The sequence below is a fragment of the Strongylocentrotus purpuratus genome, unplaced genomic scaffold (genome assembly GCF_000002235.5).
Source record: "Strongylocentrotus purpuratus isolate Spur 01 unplaced genomic scaffold, Spur_5.0 spur5_scaffold_1, whole genome shotgun sequence".
NCBI classification, from domain to species: Eukaryota; Metazoa; Echinodermata; class Echinoidea; order Camarodonta; family Strongylocentrotidae; genus Strongylocentrotus; species Strongylocentrotus purpuratus.
In genome coordinates, this window is record NW_022145594.1 from 10853775 (window position 1) to 10877904 (window position 24130).

At 38.2% G+C, this 24130-nt stretch overlaps 1 protein-coding gene across 3 annotated transcripts in view; it reads left to right on the forward strand.

Moving 5' to 3' along the window:
- The window catches only part of LOC579592 (centrosomal protein of 164 kDa), a 50160-nt gene that overhangs the window by 9759 nt on the left and 16271 nt on the right, over positions 1 to 24130 (forward strand). For all 3 annotated transcript variants that reach the window (XM_030977663.1, XM_030977664.1, XM_030977665.1), the window contains exons 9-21: positions 1079 to 1174; positions 2789 to 2905; positions 3583 to 3722; positions 5995 to 6234; positions 8566 to 8697; positions 11752 to 11923; positions 14021 to 14143; positions 15139 to 15258; positions 16407 to 16529; positions 18040 to 18201; positions 20074 to 20208; positions 22262 to 22434; positions 22781 to 23022. In XM_030977663.1, coding sequence (XP_030833523.1) covers positions 1079 to 1174; positions 2789 to 2905; positions 3583 to 3722; positions 5995 to 6234; positions 8566 to 8697; positions 11752 to 11923; positions 14021 to 14143; positions 15139 to 15258; positions 16407 to 16529; positions 18040 to 18201; positions 20074 to 20208; positions 22262 to 22434; positions 22781 to 23022 — 1975 coding nt within the window. The remainder of the gene's footprint in view (positions 1 to 1078; positions 1175 to 2788; positions 2906 to 3582; positions 3723 to 5994; positions 6235 to 8565; positions 8698 to 11751; positions 11924 to 14020; positions 14144 to 15138; positions 15259 to 16406; positions 16530 to 18039; positions 18202 to 20073; positions 20209 to 22261; positions 22435 to 22780; positions 23023 to 24130) is intronic.

Here is a 24130-nt window from a genome sequence, read left to right on the forward strand (position 1 = left end):
TAAGTATTGGTGTGTACTGCAAGGTTCTGGAATCATCAAAATGATAAGAAATTTGGCCCAGTCTTGGACTACACTAACATGTGGCGTAAAAATCTGTCCTGATTTTTATGTTTTTACATGCCATATTTTGAATATGAAAGCATTTGAAGAGCCATGCCTTTCAGGGAACATATCTGATGTTCTTCCACACTTTCATAATAACAATGATAACGCTCACAAATTATTTTCACCTCTCCCCAGAACTCAACCTTCTCTTTAAGCTGCTGTTTTGAACTCTAAATTTCTCTCTTTTTCTCCTTGAGATATTCCTAATTTTGCTTTGAAAGATTGGCAGGTATCAGATTGGTTAAATGCAGTCGTGTCTGATTCATTTATGAAGATTATCAAGATTATGTAGCAAGACTCATTGTTGTTACTATCTTCATTCTTTCTATATATGTATTTGCTATTGTTGAGCCTGTGCACATATCTCACTGATAGATAAATACAGTAAAACCTGCTTTAGCAACCACCTTTATATAAAGACCACATTTTAAAGGTAAAGACCAGTATTGGAAATGCCCCAATTTCAAAAAATGAAATGGAAGCTCTCATTACCAATCATGTGAAAGAATATGTTTTGACTAATACATGATGATAAAAAATTTGCTGGGAAACCGCCTACTAATTCATATATTTGGTAAATTTGTTTCTCTCATGGTCTGTGAGAGATATAGGGTAGATACATCTTTCTGTGTATAGTGCTTGTAACTTAAAGAAGAATGGGCCAAATTTCTTATCATTTTGATGATTCCAGAACCTTGCAGATGCTAGATGCTAGATGATCAACCTTTTCTGATCGATTCCACAACGTTTCTTTCACAATGCAATCGCATGACCATAACTGGTCTTTACCTTTAATATCTCCCTTGACAATTATTTCTCACACAAACTTGTACTAAAGGAACCTGTTCATAAAAAAACTCTGCCAATAAAGACCACTTTTCTTGTCACCCTTGAGTGGTCTTTATGTAGCTGTACAGATTTCACTGTACAGGCATTGCAAGCTTTTGTGTCCTTTTTTGACCCTGTCTCTCAGGACTTTGGTATTGATGCTAACCTGTCCAAACGTCTTGGTCTAATGGATGCTGACAGCCTGATGCCTTCTACCAGTCCAGATCCCCCCAAATCAATGGTAAGTGTATGCTCTTCGGTTCTGAGTACAGTTCTGTATAGCCACGATGTATTTACATCTAATCAGGGGGTGTTTCATAAAGAGTTCGTAAAGTTACGCATGACTTTACGAACGACTTGTATATGAAAAGCCAAACGGGATGCTCAATCATTCTTGATTATTATTTATTAACTTGAACTGTGCAGATGTAGATTAACATTCTTATTATAACAAACATTTTTAATGCAAAGTATATTTTTTGCCATAATTTAATTGAGGTTATTGGAAATATCAGAAAAAACTTTGGGCATCCTCTCTGGCACTTCATATACAAGTCGTTCGTAAAGTCATGCGTAACTTTACAAACTCTTTATGAAACACCCCCCGGGTTGGTTATCTAGGCAGGGATCCATTGCATAAAACTTTCAATTGATGGTAACTTTGCCATCAATGGCAACTACCATGGTAATAGGGCTCAAAAGCCAATCAAAATCAAGGTTTCCATCTGATGGTAGTTACCGTCAATGGTAAGTTTTGTGCAACAGGGCCCAGATCATTTCAAGCTGTATGTAACCAAGTGTACATGCAAGTTGTCTTGGACATTCCTATTGTATTGGGTCTGTGAGGTCGAAGGTCACAGGATCATGTAGGCAGAGGTAATAGGGCTCAACAGGCAATCAAAATCAAGATTTCCATGGCAGAGGCATACTAGAGACGCAGTCTTATTCATCTTGTCCTGATTTTGCATGAAATTGATTGTAAAGAAAACTTTTGATATATTATTTTGTTTTATACAACACCTACGTGGATCCTTGTCATTTGATTGGAGGATTGTTGGTCACATGATATTCAATAGATGTTATATTGCACGGTCGTGCATTTTTGGTTATATGCGGCGTGCATTTTTGGTTATATGCAGACTGCGTACCTCTCAGCCGTGCGCGCGCGTATCCCTGCGTGTATCTGACGCGAAGGCAATCTGAATGTAATTGAGAAGGCTTGACTCCAACTTTAATTTATCTTTAATATAAGGAGTAAAGCATAATTTGTGGATTAACGTTCTATTAGATCTTCTTCGATGTTGTATAAAACAAATAATGAATGTTTTTCATTCGTCCAATGGTGCGAATATTTTCATTCGTTGAAAGATTAACGTTAATTTTATTCAACTCGGCTGACGCCTCGCTGAATAAAATGTTAATCTTTCAACTCATGAAAATATTCGCACTATTGAACTCATTCATTATTTTTGTATTAATCACTGATGATCCCCATTTTTTGTTGTAATGAAATGTTAGCAGATTTTTCCTCACACAATCACACAACATCTGGGCCCTATTTCATAAAAATTATTACCAATAACAAATTACTATAACTGTTATAAGCTACTGAAATCGTGGCATTTGATTGGCTGAGAGCAAATTTGCCATAGAAATTGAGCAATTTCTATTGAAAAAGTTTTATGAAACAGGCCCCTGGATACAGATGATTCACTATAATTATATAAAACATTCTTTGTTAGATATGAGTTATTAGATTTCATACACACTTCCTAATAAAGATGGAAATGTTATTTTCATAACTCTTTTAATAGTAAGAGATTGAATAATATTTGTTGAATTTCTCCCTCTCCAGTATTTGAAGAGTTCAAAGAAAGGAGCTGAGAAAGGACCGTCGTCTAGACCTCCTCTATCCCTGGACTCCTCCTTAGACAGCCCTCGAGTACCAGACCTAGGCTACTCAGGATTAAAGGTAAATGACACAGTTTATTGCCGTTTGGTCCACACCCAGCCTGTCTGCTATCCACATGGTCTAATAATCATTTGGTCTAATGACTATTATTACTTATGATTAAATGATTATTAATCCATATTGATAGAAGACAAAATGGTAATTAGACTGACTGGATTGGATGTTGGACTAAATGAGCATAGACCAAATAGGTTGTAGGCTTTTTGGAGATTGGACCAAATAGTGATTATACCTTATTTGTTTCTTTCGTTGTAAATATTGTAATATTTTAATTTACCATGTCTAGGAGAATTTCGAATTTTGTTTTTCGGTTTATTGTTTTTTTTTCTTTCTTATGTCTGTTACATGTCCTTTTCTCTATGCGCCATGAGCATCGAAAGGTGGACCTGTGCGCTATACAAGTAGCCACTATTATTATTATTATTATTATTAGCCTTAATGGTCCAATTAGACCAAGTAATAAGTAGTCAAAATGATTATCAGCAATGTTGATAGTTGATGGGCTGGATGTAGACCATAAAGGAGTAGACGAACTGTATGTAGACTGAACGGCAATTCCAGACAAGTCACAAGTTAAATAAATCTTTACACTCACTAAATGAACAAATATTTCATGCACATAGGAGTTACTGGTTTTAGACCGACTTCAATCATTCTTTTTTTTTAATTTCCATCAGATGGGTGCAGTGCCATTCGGATCCTCGGCCCCGTCATCATCCGCTCTCCTTCCCAAACTTGACACTGTGAAACTGCATAGAGAAGCTAAGGAGGAAGAAGAGAAACTCAAGGCTGGCATGGAGGAGAATTTAGAGTCAAAGTAAGCATAGTGTCCTGCCAATGGGATGGAAGTCAAAACTCTATGTAGTAATGGAGTCTTTACTTTTTCTCTCCTTTTTTTAAAACAATGTCTTGAGTTTGATGTTGAGCTGTACTTTCCATGAAGTGATTATCACGAAAGTGTTTTATAGCTGCCAACCATTCCTATCCTTAAAGGTAATACAAAGTTTTGGTATTGGGTCATGAATTTGGTTCAAATGAACATATTGGAAGCATGTGCGATCATACAATATTCAGTGATCGTTGTCACGGTTGAAATCGAGTCTAAAGTTATAAAATTGTAAATAATGGACTCTTTATAATGTATAGTTCCCTCTCAAGGTCAAGATATTAATTAGGCTACAAAAAAATGTTTCTTGACTAAAATCAACCGATTAGCTGTTCCCGTTTCGAAATTATATATCACAAGTACATATTCTGAGATTTTTATGGTCGCAGCTATCATTGTACGGCTGTAGGCGCTATTTTAAATATATCAAAATTTACCGGGAGCACCGGTAAATTTTTATATTCACTTTATCTCAAAAGCAGAAGTGTTTTAGGGGCTAAATTTTCTAGTGCTTATAATGCATCCACATGGGCATTCAAATATATCAAAATTGTAAAGAATCACTATTCACCCAATTTTCAAATTTCCCAAAACTTTGCATTACCTTTAAGAATGATTCCTATTTACTATTATTGTTGTGAACCCCAGATTCCTCTCTTTTTCTGAAATATTCTGTGTGAAAAGTATATAAAATATGCTGTATTCCTACTTTTGCTTAGAGAGGTTCCTAATTTTTGCTGTGAAAGGTTGTCAGGGAAAGTTGAAGGGGTTGCTGTACAGGAGATGAAGAAGGAAGAGATCGTGATGGATCTGGAGGTATAGGAGATGAAGAAGGAAGAGATCGTGATGGATCTGGAGGTATAGGAGATGAAGAAGGAAGAGATCGTGGTGGATCTGGAGGTATAGGAGATGAAGAAGGAAGAGATCGTGATGGATCTGGAAGTATAGGAGATGAAGAAGGAAGAGATCGTGATGGATCTGGAGGTATAGGAGATGAAGAAGGAAGAGATCGTGATGGATCTGGAGGTATAGGAGATGAAGAAGGAAGAGATCGTGATGGATCTGGAGGTATAGGAGATGAAGAAGGAAGAGATCGTGATGGATCTGGAGGTATAGGAGATGAAGAAGGAAGAGATCGTGATGGATCTGGAGGTATAGGAGATGAAGAAGGAAGAGATCGTGATGGATCTGGAGGTATAGGAGATGAAGAAGGAAGAGATCGTGATGGATCTGGAGGTATAGGAGATGAAGAAGGAAGAGATCGTGATGGATCTGGAGGTATAGGAGATGAAGAAGGAAGAGATCGTGATGGATCTGGAGGTATAGGAGATGAAGAAGGAAGAGATCGTGATGGATCCAGAGGTATAGGAGAACAAAGTAACAGAAGAGCAGAACTGGTTCAGACCAATGAGGGAGGTCTAGAGGTCCAAGGAGCTTGAAGTTCATTGTTTCTTTGTTTATTCCTTTCATTACAGTGGCCTCTCTACACCACTTTAGATTGATTTTCACATCATGTATTTTTTTTTCAGGAGTAAGGAGATAAGGAAGAAAAATTGAGAAAAGGTTGAGAAGACAAAGTTAAGGAAGGAGCAGGAGAATGAGTGTATCTGTAAAATGTTTGTTTTCTTCTTGAATACTGTTACACTTTAGACTGATGTTTGCATCATATCTCTTTTTTCCTGGAGAGAGGAGATGTAGAAAGAGATCTAGAAAAAGTTAAGGAAGGAGTAGAAAATGTCTCTAAAACTGATGAGGGAATGTAAAGATGTCAATATTGGTTTTATTCTTAATAACTGCTTAAAGGTAAAGACCAGTATTGGAAACGCCCCAATTTTAAAAAGTGAAATGGAAGCTCTCATTACCAATCATGCGAAAGAATATGTTTTGACTAATACATGATAATAAAAAATTTGCCGGGAAACCGCCTACTTATTCATATATTTGGTAAATTTGTTTCTCTCATGGTCTGTGAGAGATATAGGGTAGTCCCATATACATCTTCCTGTGTATAGTGCTTGTAACTTTACGAAGAATGGGCCAAATTTCTTATCATTTTGATGATTCCAGAACCTTGCAGATGCTAGATGCTAGATGATCAACCTTTTCTGATTGATTCCACAACGTTTCTTTCACAATGCAATCGCCTGACCATAACTGGTCTTTATCTTTAACTACATTTTGCATCATGTCATTATTTCTTCAGGAGAGAAGAGATGAAGGAAGAGATGGAGAGGGAGCTCGAAGAGGAGGAGACAAAGTTAAGGAAGGAGCAGGAGAAATCTCTCAAACTGATGAGGGAGCGCTTGGAGAAGGAGCTTGAGGACGCTAAGCTGGAGCTCCTTGAAGACAAGGAGGATAATCTAAGACAGCTCAAGGAGGACGCTCATAAGGAGGAGGAGAGAGAAGAGGAGGCACTCAACAAAGAGAAACAGAAGAGCATCAGGTTTGTAAATAATAATAATAATAATATTTAATTTTTATCAAGCGCTTAATACAAATGTCTCTAAGCGCTTTACAGATAAACTATTACCCCGGTCAATGTGTGCACAATCTGTACTCCCTGGGGAGCATTCCAGCCAGGCGTTACATGACACTCAAAAACTGTTTGACCAACAATGACGGTCGCATCCTACTGGGTACCCAATTAACACCTGGGTGGAGAGTAGCAATTGCAGGTTAATATCTTGCCAAAGGATATTAGTGCCATGTCGGGATTCGAACCCTCGACCTTCGCATCTCCAAGTCAAGCGCTCACGACCACGACACTCCCGATGAACAAATAAAAAAATTAAAGACCATAGTAGTGGGCTCTCATGGGAAATTTAACACCATTCAGGTGTTTATCCAATAACAGGTGTTGTCCATCACCAGGATTAGCCTTTAGTTTCATGACGAACAAGCCTTATGTAATCCTCTGCATTTTCTAGGTCTACTTTCTAGGTCTCCTGTAGAAACACACTGATTCTTTTATTCAAGGTCTGGATTTAAGGTGGCCTCAATCCATGCAGAGCTGCCAAGTCTCCCGGATCCTGCGGGAGACTCCCGGATTTTGACCCAATATCCCGTTTTCCCGACCCCATGCAAAAATCTCCCGGATTTCCAGATTTTAAGTTGTATTATTTTCATAAACGACTGTTTCACAAGACTAGCATGTTGAGTTCGTACGTACGTATACAAACACACGGCAATTCTGTAATATGAATTTTCCTGTTATCCAGTCGTCGAATATAAATTTACCGTGATATCGTACTTTATTTAACAGCGTAATAAATGAGAGTTACGCCGAACGACTGGCGGGCTAATCTAACAAACCATTGGGAACATGTGATAATGTGAGTGGTGTTTGTGTGATAGCAATTCGCCTGCTTGCTCTGCCGGGCGGCTTCCTCGCCGGCCCCCGTAGCGTCCCGGTACGTTGGTGCCGGTTTCCGATCGGTCGCGTCAGAGCAGCCAGAAGTTGCACTGATACAACAAGCAGACTTTGTCTGCTGCGATCGGCCCAAAAAACTGCACATTTCAACATCAGTTTTTGGATTGATTTGGGGACTTTTGCGATGTGATTTTTAAGTGGATTATCATTTGATACCAACATGGCAGTGTTACTGCAGAGTGGATTTTGAAGCCGACTTTTTTTTTCTGATCTCCTTTGCCGTTGGGAACGCATCGATATAACTTGCATCTTCCGAAGGCGTAAGTCAACTTTGTCCAAAACAAGGCTGTATTTTGCTCTCTGTTTGAGTATTAAAATATCATCCAGGACAATGTCGAAGTCGAAATATTATCAGAAATATAAAGATGACTACCACTTGGAATGGCCTTGTGTTGGGAAATCTACGAAAGGCGAATACTACGCATTTTGTACAGTTTGCGGCGCAGATATCTCCATCAAGACAAGCTTGAGCTGGAATTTGCACAATACCAGGTTGAAGACTTTTCAGGGGAACCAGAGATCCTGAACAAAAACTTGAGAATAGACAAGAAATGGTCTGCAATTTCAAAGATGGAGGATGGCAATGGCTCAAAGAAATACACACTTCTGAGCAAAGTGATGAAATCTTTGCTTGTGATACCACATTCCAATGCTTCATGTGAAAGAGTTTTTAGCATTGTTAGGAAGAACAAAACTGATTTCAGGGGATCAATGAATTTGAAAACACTTCAAGCACTCCTAACAGAGAAAATTGCCAACACAGATGTCCCATGCTACCAAAGGGAGTATAGCAAGGACCTCCTTAGCAAACTCAAGCAAGCAACCTACCAGTCACTTCAAGGAAAACCCTCAAGCACACCCCAGTCCTTGCCTTCCACAAGTACATCCCCCATTTCACAATAGAGGTAACAGGAGTTCATAGTCTGAAATATGATGTGAAGTTCATATGTTATCAATTGTATGCAAATAAAATGTGCCATATCAAAGCCTTCCATTTTGAGAAATCATTGAAAAAATGTGTTCTAAAAGGGTTTCAAAGAGGCTTAAAACCAAGAGCTTTTGGGGGCCTGCCCCCTGCCCCCCCCCCCCACCAGGGGCACTAAAAGGCCATTCTTGGTTCCCGCCAACAATGAAGTCGTTCGATGCTGCTCTCTCAGAAATCTCCCTGATTACCCAAATCAAATGTTGGCAGCTCTGTCCATGTTCTCTCTCTCTCTCTCTCTCTCTCTCTCTCTCTCTCATTCTGTCTGTCTCTCTCTCTCTCTGTCTGGAACATATGTCATAACAAGTAACTAGTGAATCATGAAGATAACTTTATAACTGTATGAATCTTGTGTTTGATAGTGACTTGAGGAAGAGCGTAAAGGAGGACACCGAGGAGGAGGAGGCCATGTTGATGGAAGGAAAGTCAGATGCAATCAGGAAACTTAAAGAAAAGATCAAGAAAGAACAACAGGTTGCAGAAGACAAAATCAGGTCAGTTGTAGCCTAGGCGAAATAAATTGATTTCTGGCTTCCTGTGCTTTCTTTTGTATGAAGAGGAAGGTTTTTTTTTATTTTAGTTAACATTGACATTTTTCTTTCACATACAAATGAAACCATGTCAAGGTAAAATTGCAGTTTATTATTTTATGGATCCTCCTTTAATATACTTCAAAACAAAAAAAATTGTTTATTCAAAAGTAAAAAAGAAAGAATTTTGAATGACCTTTACTTGGCTTTATGGCTCATTTCAATTGCTTTCTTTTCACAGTTTTTTTGCTGCCATAGTTGCTTTAATCTCCCTTGATGAATATTGACTGAGATAATGGTATCATATTATAATTGAACATGAAATAGGAATCATTTATTACTTATTAAGCATCTGTTGTGCAAATACACGCTTTCTGTACTTGTGGCAATGCTTAATAGTATATAACCCTTTATCTTATTCCCGAACTTGTGCCTAATATAAGTGATGCTTATTGAAAATGATATAATCTGAATTAATATAGCGCTTAATATGAAGAAAAAAAATGTCCACCATTTCCACTCCCTGGGGAGTATTCCTACCATATGGTCACCATGAGTGCATATTGCAATTACTAACACAAAGGCTTTGGTCATCCTACTGGGTCCCCATTTCTCTGCTAGCTATGGAGTGGCAAATATAGATTAATACCTTACCACAAGACATTAGTGCTGTGTCGAACCCACAGCCTTTGCATTTCAAACTACGAAACCTTTAAATAGTGGATATCAGTGGCGTAATGAGCAAAAACGTTTTTGGGGGGCTGGCAAAAAAAAAATCCGCATCACCCCACTCTAACATGCAGGCCCTGCTGAACGTTTCGCAAATTGGGGTCTAGGGGCGGAGCCCCCCAAGCCAAGGGGTATGGGCATCAGTGGTGGATCCAGGAATTTCTTACCAGGGGGGGGGGGGGGCACAAAATGGCATGGGGTTAAATATGTGTAAACGATGAAGTGACAGAACGAGGCTTTAGCGGCGAGGGAGCGGAGCGACCAAGCGGGGGTGGGTCTGGGAGGGGGTTCTAGAACCAAATTAGACGCATTTTCAGGCACTTCCTGGAGTAATATGACGTAAATTGCTTTCTCCTACCCCTTCCAAGAGTAGGGATCTTTTACAATTTCAGAACCATATTTGGCGCATTAATGTCCACCGGCACTTCCTGGAAAAAAACGAGGCCTTCTGATTGGTTAGAAGTTAGAGAAAAGTGATCTGTCAAGTCGTGAGACGTTGTCAATGCTTTGATGCCGCGCAATGCACAAAGACGGTGGTCCGGTACTTCATCAGTAGTACTTGCAAAATTTATCTCGAGTGTATAAACTGTGTCGTTATCAGGGGCATCGCTAGATCTTTTTCTGTGGGGGAGTGGGGAGGGTGTAGAGGCCACTGATTACCGACAAAACGAGCAACCAATTACCGACAAATATATTAATGCCAATGTCCAAATGTCTACAAATTTAACGCTATAAACCCGGGGCCAGGAACTAAGTTATTTTTCAGTTCCCCACCCTCCCGCGCAAAGCGCGAAATCTTTGACACTTCATTAAATTATTAGAGAAAGAAGACGATCCGGTGTACCGTTTTCGACTCTTAATCCTCTTCTGGGTCCAGCTCCCCCCCTCCCTCCCGCGCGAAAGCTTTGACGTTTCAATAAATTATTACTCTTAATCCTTGTCTGAATTCATTTTCGCCCATCCCGCGCAAAGCGCGAAAGCTTTTACGTTTTATTAAATTATTAGAGAAAGAAGACAATTCGTTGTATCGTGTTCTTGTCTGAATTCAGTTTCCCCCCTCACCCCTCCCGAAACGCGGAAGCTTTGCCGTTTCATTAATTATAAGAGAAAGAAGACGATCCGGTGTACTGTTCTCGACTCTTAATCCTCTTCTGGATCCAGTTCCCCCCCCCCTCCCACCCGCGCGAAGCGCAGAAGATTTGACGTTTTAATAAATTATTACTCTTAATCCTTGTCTGAATTCATTTTTGCCCATCTTGCGCGAAGCGCGGAAGCTTTGACATTTCAAATAAATTATTACTCTTAATCTATGTCTGGATTCATTTTCGCCCATCCCGCGCAAAGCGCGAAAGCTTTCACGTTTTATTAAAACAATAGAGAAAGAAGACGATTCGTGGTATCGTGTTCTTGTCTGAATTCATTTCCCCCTCCCGCGCAAAGCGCGGATTCTTTGACACTTCATTAAATTATTAGAGAAAGAAGACTATCCGTTGTACTGTTCTTGACTCTTAATTCTTGTTTCGTCCCTTCCCGCGCAAAGCGTGGAAGCTATGACGTTTCATTTAATTATTTGAGAAAGAAGACGATTCATTGTACCGGCCCCGACTCTTGATCCTTGTCTGGATCCAATTCCCCCCCTCCCTCCCGCGCGAAGCGCGGAAGATTTGACGTTTCAATAAATTTTTACTCTTAATCCTTGTCTGAATTCATTTTCGCCTATTCCGCGCGAAGCCCGTAAGCTTTGCCGTTTTATTAAGTTATAAGAGAAAGAGACGATTCGTTTTACCGTTCTCTACTATTAATCTTGTCTGAATTAAATTTCCCCACCGGGCCCCTTAACGGTACATGTGCAGTGTTACATGATGTAAGTATGGAACGCCCGGCAGTGCTTGTCACAGTTGCTTCTCGAAAGGATTTTTTTTTTTTTTTACTAGTGTTACTGTTAGTGGCCACGGCCCCTTAGTGACTATAAAAAAAACATATGCTCTTCCTGGCTATTTGGCAATGTGTCATTTTGCAACAGAAATGGAGAAACGCGCATTTTGTTGAAAATAATGTAATATCACGAACATTTATACATCACGGAATTGAAAATAAGTCATGGTTCAATTTTATTTGGGGGGGGGGGGGCTGGCACCCCCCAAGCCCCCCCCCCCCCCCACCAGTACGCCAGTGGTGGATATATAGTGTTAATTTAATTGACGGGCTCGATTTAGTATCTTTTTCCTTATCATTATCGGTGCTGATAATATTGACTATTTTTTTATATGTTGTACCATCATCTATCAGGGAAGACAAGGATAAAGCACTAAAGACTCTGAGAGATGAGGTTAGAGATCTAAGAGAGAAAGAAGAAGAGAAACTGGAAGAAGAGAAGAGGAAAGCAATGGATAAAATCAAGAAGGAAGTGGCATCCTACCAGGAGGAAAAGATGGCTGATTTGAAGAAGGATCATGAAAAGGTACATGTAATAATAATAATAATATTTAGATTTTATATAGCGCTTAATACAATGTCTCTAAGCGCTTTACAAATATACTATTACCTCAGTCATTGGATTCAGTGCTTGCCCGCACACACTGTGTGCACAATCTCCACTCCCTGGGGAGCATTCCAGCCAGGCGTTACTTGACGCTCATAAACTGTTTGACCAACCATGACGGTCGCATCCTACCGGGTACCCATTTAACACCTGGGTGAAGAGTAGCCAGTACAGGTTAATATCTTGCCAAAGGATATTAACATTCATGCCAGTATTCAGAAAAGCATATGAACCAGTGTGTGTGTATATTGGGTTTTTACAGACGTGTATCAATCAGATTTGATTATTTACGTCTGGGGACCGACCTTTAAACGTCACCATCCGAAAGACGTGACTCAGCTTCGAACCTGCGTCCTTGGCTGAATCCGTTTGTAACTTCCACTGTTAGCTAGTTAAACCACATCATGACCCCATCTCATAAAGATTTGTGATTGATCCTGATCGATTAAAGTCTTAAATTCAATTGTAAACCTTTAAAACCCTGTCTCTTTAGTACAGAGTTGCAAATGAGAGATTGATGAAAGTTCTAAATTCAATTGTAAACACCTAAAATCCTATCTTTTTAGTACAGAGTTGTGATAGATTGATGAAAGTCCTACAATCAACTATTAACTCACAAAACCCTGTTTCTTTAGTACAGATTGATTAGATTCAATCGTAGCTCTTTAAAATAGGGGGCCCGGGCCGGACCAATAATCAATTACAGTATGTAGGGTCCAGTAATTTACGAAGCATGAAATACCAGTGTCATCCTCGTCATCCCATGAAACTACTTGATTAGGTAACTACATGTAAATCAATATTAAAGGTATATATTAAAGAAGAAAAAAATATTAAAGGCATAGACCAGTTTTGGAAATGCTCCCCTTTCAAAAAATGAAATGTAAGCTGTTATTACCATTCATGTGAAAGAATATGTTTTTGACTAATACGTGGTGATACAAATTTTGCCGGGAAACCGCCTACTTAATGATATATTTGGTAAATTATCATATTGATCCCATATACATCTTTCTGTGTACAGTGCTTGTAACTTTACCAAGACTGGGCCAAATTTCTTATCATTTTGATGATTCCAGAACCTTGCAGTACACACCAAAACTTATATGCTAGATGATCAACCTTTTCTGATCGATTCCACAACGTTTCTTTCACAATTCAATCGCATCACCAGAACTGGTGTTCATACAATTTCAAAATGGTCTTTCCTTTTAATTCAGAATTTAGTTTACCATGCGCTCCACTCTCCAACTCTAATTTCATTTTGGAAGACATAATTGTGCAATATCATGAGATTAGAAAATATGATTATAGGCTACATGTATTTCCTAGGTTGAGGGTTTAGAAACATCTGTTAGAAAATGCTATTTTTATAATTTTATATGGCAGCCAGTTCATTTTTTATTGTGTGTGTGTACCTATAAATGGGAATTACTGAAATGTAAAGCCAATCAATTCGTACATGAACATGTATTGGTAAAAAAATAGGGAGTAAAGATTCATGCTAAAACAATAAATGTGCTTTAAATTTCTCTTGCCGTGCAGTATATTAAAGGGATCCGGTAACTTTGTCTCAGATTCTGAAATAAAATTCTGGATTTAGCTCATGATGCAATGATAATTATAAACCTTAAGGTTAGTCAGGAACCCCACGACTTTTACATGCCGATCGCCTGTCTGATTATCAAGATATTTATGATTGGAATTACAAATTTTGAAAACCGTTCGCCTGACGGTTTTCATAACACTACAGTCTATTGGGGGAAACAAGTATGGTAAAACTGGTCACTCAAAGATTTTTACTTTTTTGAGGCACTTCTTGATCATTTTGAAGCGCAATTTTTTTAGGGCTTCAATGTTACACCATATCACAGACACTGATAACACATAGGGCCGTGTATCTCAGATTTAACATTGTTAAACGATCCCTTTAATACATGTTAAAAAGCAGGAAATGTCCATAGGGATTCATACTTGTATTGCAACTGTACATTTTATGATTTGTTTTTTCCTTAGGATTTAGATAAGCTGAAAGAAAAGCTCCAATCTGAGCAGCAGGCTTCACTAGACGACTTGAAGAAGACGTTTGATGAGGAGATAGAGAAGAAGAAGACTGAAGCTAGTCAAAGACACAAACGGGTTTGTTCCAAAACAAATGCTTTTTTAAAAATTATGTTGACAATAATTGTTGTTGTTATCGTTTTTGTATGATTGAGACAAATAAAATCACCCCCACAAAGTTATCTCTTTAGAATCTACTTGCAAAGTTATACTGTGGAACATTGGCCCTGTTTTATAAAACTTGTTATCAATAAGAAATGCTAAAAATTCTATGACAAATTTGCTTTCAGCCAATCAAATGCCACGATTTCAGTAGCTTATAATGGTTATTGTAACTTGTTATTGATAACAAGTTTTATGAAACAGGGACCTTGTTTTACCTGCAAACTTTGCACTATAGAATTTAATTTGTTACATCAGGCCCCATCTTATAAAGACGTCCTCCAATCAATCGCAAGTTTACAGTCTCCTATCTCTTGTGTACATAGTTGGGATTGATATCAATCAGATAGGCCCTTGGAATAAAGAATTCTACCACAGTTGCATCTGGCAGGGTGGTGTTTAATCAAGAAGTTATTTTTGCATCAATCTTTTTATCTTACCTCCACACTGACACATTATCTAGTACTGCTAATTAATCATTTTATTAGGCAGGACCTGGTGTTCTTTTTCTATCAGAGTTAACACAGATAATAATAATCGTTTTTTAAAAACATGCAATATAAAGAGTGGAGAGCAGCAAAAGTACCTTCTTTTAATAGGATTTTGTTATAATAATAATAATAATAACAAAATCCTATTAAAAGAAGGAACTTTTGCTGCTCTCCACTCTTTATATTGCATGTGAAATCTGCATATAAAGACCACCCAAGGGAAACAATAAAAGTGGTCTTTACATGCAAGTGGTCTCTTTGTACAGGTTCCATTAGTTTATGTGTAAATGAGAAATCACTTTCAATGGAGACAAAAATGTGGTCTTTATAGACGGGTGGTCTTTCTATACAGGTGGTCGTTAAAGCTGGTGAGAGTTCTTTGTAATGAGGTTTCACTGTATTATTTATTTGTATGTGTAGGAGATGGATGATATTTTATCTGCTCTGCGTGAGAATCAGGATGAAGAGAAAAGGAGAGAGGAAGAGAAGCTGAGATTGAGTCGTGATAATCAGGCTGCTATTAGAGACATGGAAACAGGGGTAAGATTCATCATTCTCTACTACATTTAGTATTTCATTGTAATATAAATAATTTGGTTCTTGTATAGCGCATATTGTTTGTTTGTTTATTTTATTTTAGCACAGTGGCATACTTCAGCTAATGGCTGTTCTTCAGCATGGCCGTGCATATAAAAAGCAATCGCAATTTCACAAAGTAACATACATTATAGATTAACATGATTGACATACAAAGTTAAATAAAACATACACATATATATAAACAAATAGGTTAGAAGGCGAGAAATCCAAACGAGCTCTAATTAAGAAAAATAATACGAACAGAAAAAAAAGTATATAAAAGAATACATTTTTGATAAATATAGAAGAAAAACAAATCAGTTATTTTTGTTTGCTATTAAAAGTCAAACATGATATGACAAATATTATAAACTGCTTTTGAAAGTATAGTAAGTTGGTTTATATTTAGTTTCTACCGGCATATACATTCTAACGTCTCTATGCGCTTTCAAAGAGCATTTGGGAATTATTACCCTGGCTTTAGCATGGCTGCCATTAGGTGCTCTAGCATTTCAAGGAATTAATTCCTGCCAGGTACCCATTTACCTCACCTCAGGGGAGTGTGGCAAATGTTAGTGAATGACTGAATGTCTTGCCAAAGGACATTAGTGCCCGGCGGGACTCGACCGCGGACCTTGTGATCCACAGTCCGGTGACATATCCACTCTACCATGACACCTCTATTATCTATTATATGTTAATAATAATAATGGTAATAGTATGTCTTGTTTACCCGAGGTTGCTCCCCCCCCCCCCCCCCCCAGGGCCCTGCAATTATATTAATAACCATGTGTTCGGCTCAAGCATTAAGGAATTACTTGCTACTGAGTACCCATTTACATGTACCTCACCTCCGGGGAGTGTGGCAAATGTTGATAAATGTCTTGCCTAAAGACATTAGTGCGGTGGCGGGACACAAGCCTTTGGTGTTGTTCACTTCATACATTCATTTCCTATACTATGTATTGATAGTTTTCCAAAAAATTAAATGATTGTCTTTTTCTTATTCTCTGAGACAAAAATTGGTGGGCATTTCATTCACTTTCATATTTAATAGTCTTCGCTGTGTGGGCTGTGATCATGTTCCCCTTTGTGTTTTGAATGAGTAGATGGATAGCGTTCTTCAGGAACGTAGACAAGCAATGAAGGAGGAGCATCAGAAGGAGATGGAGAAGATGAAGAAGGAGCATGAGAAGAAGATCAGAGATATGACCAGAGAGCTCCAAGATGCAGTAAGTTTAAAGGCCATCTGTACTAGTTTGGCCAGAAGGGATTAGACCACCCAGCAAGGTCACTGACATGTGACTATCTCATCAATTCAGCTCTCAATGAACATAAGAAAAAGAGGATCTAGGGGGACTAACAGGCACCGATTGGGGAATTTTTTTATATAGAGGGAGCAATTAGCTTCAAATAGTACAGTGGGGCGTTAATATACATGTACTTTGGTGTAGGCCCTGTTCGCAATCGGATAAACAGCTAAAATACAGCTTTAGCAAAGTAAAAACTGTTTGATGTGTGAATGAATCCCAAGGGAAGTGAAACCGCTTTCTAAGGATACCCTTCTATGTGTAAATACATAAGAAATTTGTTCTATGTTACATTTTTGCCATTTTAGTTCAATTTGCTTCTTCCTTCTTTTTTTTTTAAATTCTTTTTTTTATTGTTGGTTATTTAGCCTATGATAATGATAACAAGACTTTAGAAATTAGTAGTTTTTAGCATTGTGAAATATTGAAACGGTATCTTATATTGATCATTGTATGTCTTATTGTTTTCACCTGAGCTTAATTTTAGTTTATAGCCAAGGTACTTTTATTTTCATGTATGGGTAGTAATATAGCTTTATTTCATTTCACAAAAGAGATAGTACGATAGGAATATGTTAAGTTAGATTTTTCAGTCTAAAAGCGGCCTTGTCCAATAATTTGTTTTAAAATGTAACATTTTGTTAGACAAGGAAAGACTTTTGATTATAAGTATTGGTAATGGTATTGGTATTGGTTAAAGAGCATATCGTCGGTGGGTGACAAAACCATCTCAAAAATCATGAATTTTCAGGAGAAAGAAAAACTTTCCTGTCTCAACAAATTTAGTGCTGTGACACCGTCCTTTCTTTTTAAAACTGGAATATTTATACAATTTTTAATGTCATTGTAGAAATACAGTAAAATAATTGTTTTTATATTTGAAAGTGAGTTACGAGGTTTTTGCGTTTATCTACATTGAGATACAAGTTTTTAGTTTTTATTCAAATTGAGATACGAGTTCTTACTTTCAACTCTGAATGAGTTACGAGGATTTGAATACACTAACTTCGGTACTGTTAGGCCGACGCCGTGTGTCAGTTAAGAGGAAAAGGAATTACGTATCTTATGTTACAAGGTTTTGTCAGTGCAGCTTCAAAGGGGGTTAAAGTAACGAGGTTTAGTTTAAGGGTGTTTGTGTGGAATTTGTAAAAAAACCTGGAAGGAGACGTTCCATGGATTTATCAGGTGGTGTCGTAGGCCATTAGTTACAAAATTATGCAAAAAAATCAAAATCTCAAAAAATTGAGATACAAGGTTTTGTCACCCCACCGACGATATCTTTATAGTGATTATTGATTTTCTGCAATTTGTTTCACTCTCACTCTCTCTCTCTCTCTCTCTTTCTCCATCTCTCTTGCTCGCTTTCTGTCTGTCTCTGTCTCTCTTCCTCTCTCTCTTCCTCTCTCTCTCTCTCACCGTCTCCTCATTTTAGGAACAAGATGAGAAGAAAGCCTTGCAGAAGCAGCATGAGGCAGAGAAGGAGAAACTGGTGAAAATACATAAATCAGGATTCAAAGTGCTGAAAGAGGAGTTTGAACAGAAGAAAGAAGTGTTTCATACCAGTCATGAAGATGAGGAGAGGGCTTTGAAAGAGGTAATAAAGAGGTTTACATACCTTCCAACCCTTCCAAATAACCCAGAATATTCTGATTTCCCAAATTTGGAATATTCTGATTTTTCCAATTTTCCTTTTTTTGTTTTTTTGTTTTTGTTGCTAAAGCCTAATTAAGCTTCTTTAATCCTGTGCCGCGATTTGAGAGTTCACGTATTGCGTGCCTTGAATGGCTGCATGAATGAGCAGCAAATTTGTATTCGCTTTTTATGCCTCCGTTACGAAGTAGCCGTAAGCATTATGTTTTTGGGTTGTCCGTCCGTCCGTACGTCCCGATCATCATTTTCGACTGCACGCAGTCAAAGTTCCATCTAGTTTGTACAGATTTAACGCGTGTTGCCAGTTACACTGCAGCTTCATGTGTTAACGTCTATTAAGGATACAGATTTCTTATTTTCGAAATTCCTAATTCTTATTTTCAAATGTTGGCAGGTATGGATTTATGCAATATCTTATATTAATAATTATATCAATTTATGTAGCTCAGCTATTACATAAATATACTTTACTGCACTGTAATGAAAACAAAACTCCTAACAGTGCTACTTTACAGACACACAATACCAAATATAAACAATCCATTCAAAAGCTCCTGAAAACAGGTACGTCTTCAACAAAACTTTGAAGACTGCATTAGATGTCGTGGCACTCCCAACATTATAACCCAAGTCATAGCCAAACGGCCAAATATGAAGTTCTCTTGCTTCGGGTACCCATATTTAACCTGGAGAGTAGCAAACGTGGATTAATGTCTTTTCAAAGGATGTTGGTGCAAGGTTAGGATTCAAACCCTCAACCCTTTGACTGAGATCCAAATCCTTGACAGTATTATGAATCAATGAGTCTGTCATAAACAGACTTGCCAACCGTTGCGTTTCTAACGGAACTGTTACGTTTTTGAAGTTTTTAGAGCCATGAAAAACGGAACGTTCCGATTTTGGGGAATTATACATGTAGTGTAAATACCAGTTGGCTTTCCATAGTTTCGATCCGATGAGTGCTGGAAGGATTGTATTGCGCAAGATGCGTGCAGCGTGCTTGTTGCGCGCCACGCTGATCTCTATTTGCCACGTGTAATAAGGAGCCCGCGTGTCTAGTGCCCATAGAGTGCCATGCACAATCCCTCAGTCATAGGCACCGCACAGCGTGCACGCGTCGCGCTAGCACTATCGCTCATGATCACCGCATGACTCCAGCCTTATATGCGAGATACGTATTTTACATGTAGTGCAGTCGCAGCATACGGCACATGATTTGCGATGTGCGTTCCGTTTTCTGAATTTCAAATGTTGGCAAGTATGCATATATACTGTATATGGATTCGTTGGTTCATAATAATGCCGACGAAGTAAATAAACCACTACATGTACACCAAGTCACCTCCAGTGGATAATGAAGAGAGTTCATCTTTCTTCCTTGTAATTTAAGAAATAAGTCGAGAAATCAAGTACCCATTCATTGTATGTGATTGAATGGAAATTTGAAATGTCTACTTATTTTTGTAGAGGTATCATGGTCCAGTGGATACGTCACCGGAGTGTGAATCACATGGTTCATGGTTCGAGTCCCGGTTCAGCACTAATGTCCTTTGTCAAGACATTTATCTACATTTGCCACTCACTACCCAGGATGTGAAAGTTGATGTGGTTGGATTGGCATGTGTGCGTTCGTGAAATGGCGCCTGGCTGGAATACTCCCCAGGGAGAGGAGCATGAGTACTTTTAGGTTCAGATCAGCAACTGAATCCAATGACCGGGGTTATCAAGATTAAAATGTAAAACTGAAAGCGCTTAGAAATGTAGTATTAAGCACTATACAGATGTGACTGTTATCATCATTTTACTTATTCTACAGGTAAGTGAGTCCCTGAGTGAGAGAAAGAAGGTCCTAGAGAAACAAAGCAAGGAGCTTGAAAGAGAGGAAGAGAAGATCGCTAGAAGGAGAAGCAAACTTGAGGAAGAGAAAGAGAAGCTGCAGCATGATCAGGAGGTAACTTCATACAGTTAACAACTTAATTTTGTTTTCACCCTTAAAGGTAATCCAAAGTTTCGGGAAATTTTGAAAATTGGTTTGATAGGATTCTTTACAATTTTGATATATTTGGATGCCCATGTGGATGTATTATAATCACTAGAAAATTTAGCCCCTAAAACACTTCTACTTTGGAGAAAGATTGAATATAAAAATTTACCGATGCCGCACAGTGGTAGCTGCGACCATGAAAATCTCAGAATCTAGTTGTCAAGAAACATTGTTTTATAGCTTAATAAATACCTTGACCTTGAAAGAGAGCTTTACAACATAAAGAGTTTATTATTGACAATTTCATAACTTTAGACTCGATTCCAACCGCGTCAACAATCACTGAATATTGTAGGATCGCATATGCTTCCAATATGTTCATTTGAACCAAATTCATGACCCCATACCAAAACTTTGTATTACCTTTAAAGGGCCACTCTAAACAAAACGGGCTATAAAATGAAAAAAAGTCATGTAGAACAATTTTTGACAGAGATTCCGAACATGACAATGATTTTTCTTAGAAATCATCAATAATTCTGGAATCTAGCTTTAAAAATGATGATTCAGAACGCGCAGAAAAAAAGCCCAGTTTCAGTGATGACGCATTTGACGCCACTGCAGGCCCCTCTCCGGTGAACAGGAGGGTGATTTAGGCATTAAAATGTCTTTAAAAAGGCAAACTATGATATTAAATATGAAAAAAAGACATTTATCCGAAAAATAATATGCAATTGATAATCCCAGTATGTTTCTGGCAATTTCGTCATTCCTAATTATGAAATTATCAAATCGGACATGCCCGCAATGCAACAAATGAGTCATCAAGCCACTTGACCGTATTACCTTTTTTCGAGGGGCGTAGCCCAGCAAGCGTGAGAACTGTGAAAAATGGATGGCTGTTATCATTTTTTTTTGCCAATTTATAGATTTTCTGAAAAATCAGAGGCTGGAATATTAATAAGTAGAGGTGTATTCATGTTTTGAAAGGCTATGTTAGTTGGGTTAGAGTGGCCCTTTAACAATTTTTTTAATTTTTGAAGTATGTGAACAGTATTTAAGCTTACATCTACAATTATTCAACGGAGGCCCTAATTCAACCAGTCTACCTTTCATTCTTGAGTTATGAAAAACACAAAAAACATAAGATTTACAAGTAGTATGAATGATTTAGTTGTTAATTGGATGTACTGAGCATATGGACAAAGATGAGCTACATACATATGCTGTAGATACAATAACATTTGACAACCGATTAAAAATATGAAAGTTATGAATTGTTGAAGGTGCAATCAATCAAAAACAAATTGTCAACTCTCTGTGATGTATCTTGCGATGTCTCCTTCCATATGCCCTGTATGAAGAGAATTCAAAAATCTCAATTTTTGTTTAAAAGAAATTTTTCAGTCGTACATTTACCCTAAATACAATTTTTACAAACATGTTTTTGTCACCCCTGTATGAAAAAAAATTATAATGTCATCAATAAGGAGGACAAACTTTATGAAACTTTTTGTACAGAGCGAATTGGAAAGGAGCTCGCCAGATACACAACAGTGTTTTTATAACATTACAGTCTATTGGGGAAAATGAGTATAATAAAACCGATCACTCAAAGATTTTAACTTTTTCGAGACACTTCATGATCATTTTGAAGCGCAATTTTGTTAGGGCTTCAATATTACACCATATCACAGACACTGATGACACGTAGGGCCATGCATCTCTGATTTAACATTGTTAAAACATGCCTTTGAGTTAAAAACCGATAGTGTATGAAACTGACCATGGAGCCATCATCGCCATTTTTTCATTGAACCTGTTCTTGATATATTGTATTCTGGCGGGCGTTTCACAAAACTTGTCATCAGTTACAAATGACAGTTTTTCTTATAAGCTACTGAAATCCTTGCTTCTGATTGGTTATCAGCAGATTTGTCACTGATTTTCGTCATTAGTCATTGAAAAAAGGCTTTGTGAAACTTGCCCCTGATTGTTTGTTTGCATTGTCTGGCTACAGGAGGTTCTTGAGATGAAAGGAAGGAGTGGAGACGTATCTTACATGGAGGATATGCAGAAGGAGAGAGCCGACCTGGTTGCAGCTATCAAGAAGGAGAGAAGGATGCTACAAGAACTGGAGATGGAGAAGAAAGAGACGGAGGGAAAAGTGAAAAGTCTGCATGCACAGTCCAGGTTGGTAACAACCAACATATTTGAGAGAAAGAGAGAGAGAGTGAGAGGGAAGGAGAGAGAGAGAGAAAGATAGAGAAAGGGAGTGAGAGAGAAAAGAAAAGGATTTTACAAGAACTGGAGGAGTTGAAGAAACAGACGGAGGGAAAAGTGGACAGTCTGCAACTCTGCATGCACAGTCTAGGTTGAGAATCCTATATTTTTGTATTACCTGTGATGTTGGGAAATCTTCCATATTGTTAACTGTTCTGCTCTTCTATGTATTTCTAACTAAACTGAAATCCAATTCATTTTGTATGATCGCAATGAATCACCAAGTGTAGTATGTGTATCTTTATCTTTATGACAGACATTTGAATTCAGGACTTGACCGAGAGATGACCAACGGTTACCATGACAACCCCTCCACACCGCACCATGCCCGCTCCAGGAGGAAGGTAGACGTTCCTGACACACCCGATGTGGATGTATTAGACCTGAATGAGCTTGACCCTCTCACGCCCTCCCCTACCAAACATGTTCGTCAGATGGTACATCCCAGAGACCTGCCAAAGTCACCCGCTGCAGAACGTGATGCTCCATTCTCAAGAGGTCAACATTTATTCTTCTTCTTTTGTATGCCTCCGCTACAAAGTAGCCGGAGACATTATGTTTTGGGGTTGTCCGTCCCTCCGTACGTGCGTCTGTATGCCATAATTAGGTCATGTATGTATCTTGCAGAGCCAAGTAACTCTTTCTCCCTTCCTCTCTCCCTCTATCAATGCTTATCTCTTTCTCTATCACCCCGTCGAGGTCTAGGCTGGGTAAATTAGATTGCATAGCGCTAGGGTTTACTTTAGGCTTACTGCAATCTCAGCTCTAAAAGTGGTGAAAGTCTAATGGGGGTTTCAATTTTAAACAACAAGTTTTTCGTCATGGATTCTTTTAATTTTCATTGAAAACAGACATCAAGTTTTTCCTATTGCTAAAATTTGTTGAGGATGTTTGTTTGAGGATTGCTTTACTTGACTGCTAAGAAAGCATGGATATGCTTGTAAGTAAACAACCAGGGGACCAACAGCTTAAGGTCTTGATTTCAAACTCGGGGCTTCCCGATTACGAGACCACTGAGCTATAGCGCCTCCTCATTAATCATTTTCTCAAGAGTTTCAGGGTTATATTTTTCTTGCTTTCTAAGACAAATCAATTTACAGTTTGAAGTATTTTTGTCTCGCCTGCGTAGCAAAAAGCGAGACATAGGCGCTGCTTTTCCAGATGACGGCGGCGGCGTCAACATAAAAAAAATATGAAAATAGCTTAAAGCCCCTCTTAAAGGGTTGGGAGCCCAAAAAATTTGATAGAAAATTTATTAAAATTGTATCATAATGCGAAAGAGGATGTAGTTTTTAAGACACATTTCTGCAAGGATGAAAGGATACAAAATGCAAAACGACATCCTCTTTCACATTATGATACAATTTAAGTTTTACTTAAGCTTTACTGGTGATGTTATTAATATGTTCAGAGATGTCAGGCTTTTGCCTGATTTCAGGCCCTGACAACTTCCCATTTCAGGCTTTTTCAGGTTTTATATTGTACAGCACATATGGGGTTTTTACGTGTTCTGGCTTCTTTTCAGGCCCAGTGAGTAAAACTGACTGGCATCCTGTATGTTATTGAAGACTACAATTTTCTTAAAGCCCCACTGTCCTACTTGTAG